At 40.5% G+C, this 8,451-nt stretch overlaps 1 protein-coding gene across 1 annotated transcript in view; it reads right to left on the bottom strand.

The window, feature by feature from the left end:
* Positions 1-707: 707 nt before the first annotated feature.
* The window catches only part of LOC121287391 (extracellular calcium-sensing receptor-like), a 28,269-nt gene continuing 20,525 nt past the window's right edge, over positions 708-8,451 (bottom strand). The window contains exons 5-6 of the mRNA XM_041205228.1: positions 7,610-7,733; positions 708-1,609 (exon numbers count right to left, since the gene is read on the bottom strand). Of these exons, the coding sequence (XP_041061162.1) occupies positions 708-1,609; positions 7,610-7,733 (1,026 nt within the window). The remainder of the gene's footprint in view (positions 1,610-7,609; positions 7,734-8,451) is intronic.

Here is an 8,451-nt window from a genome sequence, read left to right as displayed (position 1 = left end):
AGACAGCCCCAGCAGCCATCTAGTTGCTGCAGTCTGCAGCCAGGCATTCTCAAATCTCAGCTCCTAGGAATTGCTGACCATCAATATCTCAAGAACCTTTAATTGAACCACATCCTTCTACTTCCCATACTAATAAAGCCACTGAGCTATTTCTTAAAGTCAATGGAAATATAAATCAAGAGAGTAAAACAACTGCCAACTAAGTATCACCCATTTTCTACTGTTGCACATAATGAAGATCTGCCCCTTTGTATGCAAAGTAATCTGGGATAAATTAAAATTTATGATTAGCAGTGGAGTTATGAGGTAAAGCAATTTCCAATTCTAGTTATCTATTTCATTTGCATAAGTCTCAGATAGGCAAATGGGAAGCATTATGGTAAAACTGGTTCAAGAACATAATCACAGTTCTACAGAGCTGTTAAATTAAAAAAGTCCCACTGTTTAATTTATCCATATTTTATTCCTGAACAAAGAATTCCATTACAATAATATAATACAGTTATTTGCATCCTATTTTCAATTGATCTCAGTGTCTGAGATTTTGTTTAAACAGCAACAACAACTATATGCATTTGGAAAGCACGTTTAACATACAAAATGTCCAAGGCGTTTAACAGAAGAATAATCACAGCCAAAGAAGAAGATATTATGAGGGTAACTAAAAGCTTGTTCGAAGAGATAGCTTTTAAGGAACTCTAGGTTTTCTAGGTGGATTTTTCTGCACGACCCATCAGACCACGTTTTGTATTCAATTCGGGCCTCAGCAAAACAACATAACATTTGGGAAAGAAAATACAGGCAAGAAGGCCAAAGCTTGAGGACAGGATAGCAAATATTTCTATTGCTACTAAATATTTTCCTTTACTACTGAAGTAAGCTGGTAGGAAGGATATCCACACTGCAAAAAAGATAAGCAGACTAAAAGTGATAAATTTGGCTTCATTGAAATTGTTTGGCAATTTTCGGGCCAGAAATGCCAAAACAAAGCAGGAAACAGCTAAGAGCCCAACATATCCCAAAATACCAAATAAAGCTTGTTCAGATCCTTTGCTGCATTGTAGGATAATTTTTCCACCTATAGCCATTGTGTTTTTCTCCACAGAAAGTGGTGATGATAACAAAAACCCAATACAGATACCAATTTGAATGAGTGTTATAGCTGCAACACTCATACGATGATGCATGGGCCGAAAATGTTTTAACACATTTTGGTTCGGTGTTGTCATTGCAAAAGTCAGTACTACCACTGTAGTTTTAACAAGGATGCATGAGAGGCTCAAGGAAAAGCTGGTGCCAAATCCTATTTGACGGAGTACACAAACTTTGACTGAAGGCTTACCAATAAATATAAGAGAAATCAGAAAACACAACATTAGAGAAAATAGCAAAAGGAAACTCAGTTCATAGTTATTAGCTCGTACAAGGGGCGTATTCATGAACTTTATAAATATCACAATAATAGCTACAGAGATAGTAACCCCTAAGATTGAAAAAAATGTTAAAACATTCCCCAATGGCTCATAAAAAGATAGAAATTCCACCTCCTTCGGTACACACTTATCCTTCTTTTGATTTGACCAGTAATCTTCAGGACACTGAAAACATTCTATGAAACAAAAAAAAATGAATATTTCAAATAATTTGGAAATTATTAGTTACTTTAGCAGTAGCTTTTAAAAAGAATAACTGAATTGACATCATATGGTTTAAAAATACCCTCTGTGGAATCAGAAAGTGGATAAATTCTCCATTGAATGGGAATAGACACACTGGCACTGAATCTCCTTGCTATCTTTAGCATTCATTCTGTTGTTATAATGTTGCTAGACCAACAATACCTAAAAACATTTCTGTTTAACACCACTTCAACATTTGAACAACATAGACATTACAAGCTGAATTTACTGCCCTCTCCTGAGGCAGATTTGGATGTGGGGGGCATTTAATCAGGTAGGTGGGTGTCAGCTGGGGTGTCTCCCTGCCTTCCTACCTCTGCCTTGATGCTGCCTTCCACAAGCCTTCCCATCCCACTGCCAACTGAGGTCCTTAAGTGGACATTAATTGCCCACTGAAAGGCCTCATTCTGTTGCCACTGGTATTCAACCAGCAGCAGGTGGGGCAGTTGCCAGGGGGAAAGTCACAAAAGTAAGACCTGTCAAGCTTGCTTGCAGGCTCCTGGGGCAGGGGTCCCTTATTCAAACACACTTAGTGCCTGATTGGCAGGCGGGCCTTCCCCAAAGGAGGCGACAAGAAGCTCTTGCTAGCTCCCCAGCCAGCATGAGAGACCCCCATCACCTTGATTAAATGCCGCCCTATGTACATAATATCCTGGGAATTCTGCTGTGCTTTCAGTTCTATTATGGAGTAACTTCAAAGATTACAGAATGGGCTATTAGTCAAAAAGGTCACTTGAATTTCCCAGTGTTTGGTATTGCTTCATGTTAATATTGGTAATTGCTAATTTACAATGGATGGGAATCATTCCAGAAACTGCTCTTTTTTATATTTCCTAAGGCTTGATTAAAGACATCCCTTCATCTGATTTCCATTGAGAAGACTTTGCTACAAGCTAAATTTTGAGTTCTGTGCCTTAAAGCTGAAAATTACTGACATTTTAATAAGCTTTTACCTAACATCTTCATAGAATAATAATCTATATCTAGATGCATTAAATAATTAGCAGATCTCTACTGGCATTGCTCAAATGTAAAATCTGTGTTCTGCTACGTAATGGACAATATAGTATCAGGGTCAATTATTTATGGTACTTGAATAAGTCAAATTGTGTTTTTACTACAAAGCATTATGGTATGTTAGTGATTTTTCCAGCTCAATTTCTGTAACTATGCACACATTTACATAGAAACTGTAAACTAGTATGCTTGATTACTATGTAAAATTAAGTAGTGAATTTTATCTCCTACTTTTTATAAATCTCTGATTTCCAAAGACATAATAAAGTTTATTATAACCTGGGAAGGGACTTACAGCTAACACCAGTGAAGGGAAGTGGAATACCATGAATGATTTTTGGAAAAGAACTTACCTGTTTCTTAGGCTTTACTATATATTTAAAGGAGGATTTAAGTTTTTCTTTTTTTTAAAACAGTGGCTACTGTTGTGGAGTATTGGTTACATCTTGGTAGATTTGATGAAGTCTTTGTGGTCTTTTGTAGGTTATCTGTACGTCTTTATTAACTACTAGAACTATTTGCAAACATGCGGTATAGGGTACAAGCTAGGAGCTGTCTCCATGCTTTAGTCTACGCGTGGCTCTGTCCAACACCACACTGATCCTGGGTGTGGGTCATGTACTCTCTTACATCACTGTGTGGATGGTACTGTACTCAGTCCCACATAAACCCAATATGTGCCAGACCCTTATATTACACCTCCCTCCCAAGTCTGTATGCAATGTATTTGGAGTTATACTAGTTTACTTCTTGTCTTACATTGTTATTATTAAATTATCACTACCCCATCTCCCCATTCAGGTTTTTGAATTTAAATGTTTAGGGCGTCTGAAGGCCCGATAACCCTTTCCATCTCTCATTCACACTCCTACTGGGAGAGTGGTAGGCTCTGTTTTTGCTGGTTCTTCCTGTTGGTTTGGAGATTGAGCTGGCATCATTCTTTTCTTCCTTCCTTCGTGTTGAATCAAGCTTGGTCAGTTTGACTGTTGTGTTGATCAGTGTTGGCTGCTACTCTAACTCATTTCTTGCTGGATGGGCAACCATTGTGCTTGTCACTTTTGATTTCTCCACCATCATGTTGGTCATCCCGATGTCCTCTGTGGCTGAGGAAAAAAACATTCCTGTGACAAGAATAAGGTTTAGTTGTGCGCTCACCTCTACGTTTCAATGTCGGCCATGGATAGCTGCTATCGGTTTCCAGCATCTCTCTTGTGGCTTTGGCAAGGGAGTTGCAGCATATGTACAGTGGCTGCAGTGTTGACCCGCTGTACCATTGTCGGGGCTGGAGGTAGGGGCTCCTTGGACTGCTGATCACTTTCTTTCACCGTTTCAACTGGAGGCATTGTGATTGCCTCTTGGATGGTTGGCTGGTTCGATCATTGAAAGTTTTCAGGATTTGTAACGAGAATGGACAAACCTGCTCCTCAAAGAGAGAAAACAGTTCAGAGCTGAAGTCCAAGTCAGGATATTCTTTTTTGTTTGAGTACACAGGAACATGCAGTTCTGTTTGTTTAACAAGAGTGCTTGTTTTGACATCATCTGCCACTTTGAGGAAACGAAAGACAGGCTGGTTATGAATGATGTACATTAGCTTGAAGATCTGTTTTCCTCCATACTTTAGTGATTCCAGGATCATACCAAATACTGGAAGTCAGATTCCTCCAAGCCTGTAAAGTGGTGTGTCCACTGTTCGAAGCCAGAGGTCTTTCAGCCACAATTCTTTGTCCGACAGGACTGTTGCACAGGCTCCTATATCTAATTTAAAATTTGATAGGCGGTGATTGACAGAAATGTCTGCATTCCAAAATTAGAAACCAAGATCTTTGACGTCACCCAAGAAGCATGGCTGTCTCTCTTCTGGGCTTGTAGTCGCAACCTCATGGATAATCTTTGAGCCTTCTGTGAGTTTCAGAGTTTTTCTCTTGCACAGTTTGCTGAGGTGTGTAATCCTTTTGCACTGAAAGCATTGGGCTGAAATTGCAGGACATTGATCTCATCTGTGGGTTCACATGGCTCCACAATATTGGCATGGTCACACTGCTGGCTGGTTCAGGTATTGTTTTCCCTGACTTAGAGTGTCCTTGTGGCTTTGTTGGTTGATTAGCTGGACTGTGGGTTGGCCTCTGTACCAATGATTTATTCTCTCCTCTTAAAATGGTTGTGTGCTACTGACAGAGTTTTATTGCCTAACTATCTGGATTGCCTTTTCCAGGGTTAGATCTTCCTTTGCTTGCAGGAGGGCAGAGAGTGTGTCATCCATTACTCCTACCATTATTCTGTCTCTGATGAGTTCCAATTTTAAGTGTCTGTACTCACAACCTTCTGCCATCCTGTGCAGATCATTGATGAATGAATCAACAGGTTCTCCTGGCTGTTGGACTCTCTTATTGAATTTAGCTCTTTTGAGTATTTTATTGCTTGTTAGATTAAAATAAATGCTGAATGATTTTAGTACCTCTTTGAATTTTGTGGATGAATCATTAATTCCCTTTCTTGCAATAACGTCATCCACAATCAGGCTTACTGAGTAAAACAGAGTGTTCACCTGCTCTTCTTCTGACTTTTTTTTTAAACCTGAAGCGATGCTTTACCTTAAGAAGCTTTTTCTTCAAAGTCCCCAATTTTGTGATTGATCTGAGCATTGGATTAATCCAAATTGACTTGAAAGTGTGAAATTCTGATCCATGTTCAATATTTTAAAAGAGTATGTTCTGCATTAAGAGCTTTTTGAATTTCAAGATGGTGTTGCCGTTCACTCAGAGACAAAGGGAGTTCCTGTGTTTGCTGATTTTGGCAGGCTCCGCAGCAATGGCGTTGGCCCTCAGCTTGAAAATATTTTTAACAATGGCTGCCTGGATCAGCTGCCTGCAGATTTCTCTGGTTCAGTGTTTTACTTTTTTGATTCACGAGTCTGTTGAATTCCAAGCTTCTGCTTACTTTTTACTGAATTGAACAGTAATGATGTTCCCGAAGTATTTCATTAATTCTTTCTTTTATTTTCCAGATGAGCTTGAACTCAGACTCTATTCAGACTCTGACTTGGGGATTTGGTTTTAGCAAAGGATTTCTTTCAAGCTGCACTTCTGGCACCAAATTACTTTAAAGGTTTCTCAGGATTTGCTGCAACCTGGAATTTTAAAAGATTTAACTTACTCTTGCAAGTTCTACTGACTCTGCACTCTGAAGATGGACTTCCAAAGGAGGTTCAATGGAGTCTTCTCTTCTGCTGCAATAAGGAATTTTAAATCTGTGCCTTCAGCTTTCAAGCCTTTCATTTGAGCTCATTCCTGGTGATTTTTTTTCCCCTACGCCTCTGCTTCTGGGGCTTCTTTTCAGGTCAGAATGCTTTGGTGAATTTTTTTCAGTCTTCCAACATTTTGGTTTGTCTCTGCATTTTAGTGAGGTTCTAGGTTTTTTTCCCTCTGCTGCCACCATGTTGTGGGGTGTTAGTTACATCTCAGTAGGTTTGATGAAGTCTTTGGTAGCCTATAACAGATTATTGTTCTCTTTAGTACTGGTATTCTTTCAATGTGTCCTGATGAGTGCAAGATGAAAAGCTTCAACAGCATGTCTCCTTTTTCAGCAATACAAATAGAAAGAGACCACAGCTGTCAAGCCATCCTTGTCAAGGTGAAACCCCTCCACCTGCAGCTGCAGCTGTGACCATTGTGGTATGGCAGAAGTGGGTGGGGGGTGCAGAGTTGGTGTTTAAAAAGCCCAGTAGTGTGCTGGTTCCCCAGTCTGCCACCAGGAGGCTACATCTTCTCACTGGTCATGTTTTGCACTCCTGCTGGCTGCAAAATTCCAGTTGATGTGGCAGAGGGGTCATAATAGGCTCCTTAATTACCTTTATTGGTTGTGCATCACTTGCAGGCAAATTGGTCAGGGATGGAATCATGCCAGCAAACTAGCATTCCAGTCAGCGGGAAATTCTGAGCCCAACCATGTCCAACCCTGCCCCTCCCATCAGCTTTGAGAGTCCATGGGCAGCATTTTGCTATTGGCAGGCGGGAAGCTAACTGCCGCCCGCAATTGGCCAATTAAGGCCCGCCCAATGTGAAATGCGAGCAGCAGCGCACAGCGATGTGCTGTGTGGGGCGGGGGGAGGAGGGTGAGCAGGCCGAGCGCGAACTTTATTCATGCTCGTGTGTGCACTTCATAATCTCCCTGAGGCACAGAGCTGCCTCAGGGAAATGAAGAGATATTAAAAAAAGAAAATAAAAATGTAGTAAAACATGTCCCCTCATGCAGCTCTGTCACACGAGCAGGGACATGTTATTAATTCAATTGTAAAACTTTTATTTTATTTCACTAGCTTTTGGAAACCTTATCCCTCCCATGGCTGAGGTTTCCAAAAAAATGCAAAGGCCATTGGATGGGCAGCGAAAAATTTAGTTTAATTGATTATTTAATGGCCTTAACAGGCCTTTTAATTGTTGGTGCGCCCACCAACCAAACTATCGTGTGACTACATGTTGACATCAGCATGCACGCTTGAGCAAGTTGGGCACACACCTGCCCACCAAGCAAAAATTTCTGCCCCAAGTACAGCAAAAAAAAGTACAGAGAATTACTTAACATTGCTGCATATGAATGCATTATAATCTTAGGCTCCAATAGCAAGAACTACATTGAATCCCTCACTTCCCATACCAGGCCCCATAAATAAATACTTCAATTATTTCCTCCCTTGTGACTAAGGACACCTACTCACCCAGTCGGTTCCTTTCATTAGATCAGTATTTGAAGTTCAGCGACCCGTGGTAATGGTTCTTGCCCATGACCCACTTCCATTCCAACATCATCTGTGTTCTTCAGACACAGGCAAAGTCTGCCCTATTCACCAAATACTCAGCATATGGTGGACATCAGGCTGTTAATTAAAATTTCATTTTTATTATATACAAATTTACCTGTGCCATTTGATATCTCTCCATCAGCACAAGGAATACAATCAAAGCAGCAGATTGGTTGTCCTTGTTGAACTGTTTTCCTAGTTCCTGGGTGGCAGTTTTCACTACATACAGAACGAGGAACCTTTGCAAGCAAAAGAACAATAATACACAATGAAATGATGCTGAAATAATGTGTTGGGCAAAATGAGTCTTGTTTTCCACACTGTTAATGTGTGTAGTTTCACTTAGGATCCCATTTCAGTGTTTACTTTGTTCAAATGAAAATACAAAGAGATCATCATATTTTACTGCCAACACAGACATTTATTTAACTGCTTTCCAGTGTAAGAATATTATGGTATAATAGAAAAATGTTTTACCCATTTTAAATAATATCATAGCATATCTCACATTTCCTGATGTTTTTATCATTGACATGCAGAGATAAAATATATTGATATAATTTGGGACCAATGCTTTGACAGTTTGTGCATAGAAGTGGTATGAAAATAATGCTACAAAAACAGACTTATGTGGGCAGAATTTTCTGCCTGTCGGGCGGGCGGGCCTGACCCAAGCTCCAGTGGGCAGGGAGCCAATGCCTGCCAGAGATGCGGGCCCCGCCGCCATTTTACACGGGCCAATTAAGGCCCACCCAGCGTGTCGTCTGGCGGGAAGCGCTATGCGTTTCCTGTGCGGGTGGGGGGATTCCCCAAAAGCGAGAGTGCGCTCTTTCACGCGTGCACACGAAAGAGCTCACATCTCCCTGAGGCAAAATGCTGCCTCAGGGAGATCGCTTACACTTTTAAAAATATTAAACATAGAAAAAAATAAATTCCCTAACATGTCCCGCACATGTG

This window comes from Carcharodon carcharias, chromosome 2 (assembly GCF_017639515.1).
Source record: "Carcharodon carcharias isolate sCarCar2 chromosome 2, sCarCar2.pri, whole genome shotgun sequence".
Lineage (NCBI taxonomy): Eukaryota > Metazoa > Chordata > Chondrichthyes > Lamniformes > Lamnidae > Carcharodon > Carcharodon carcharias.
Note: the sequence above shows the minus strand (reverse complement) of the source record. Positions and strands in the feature narration are given on the sequence as shown.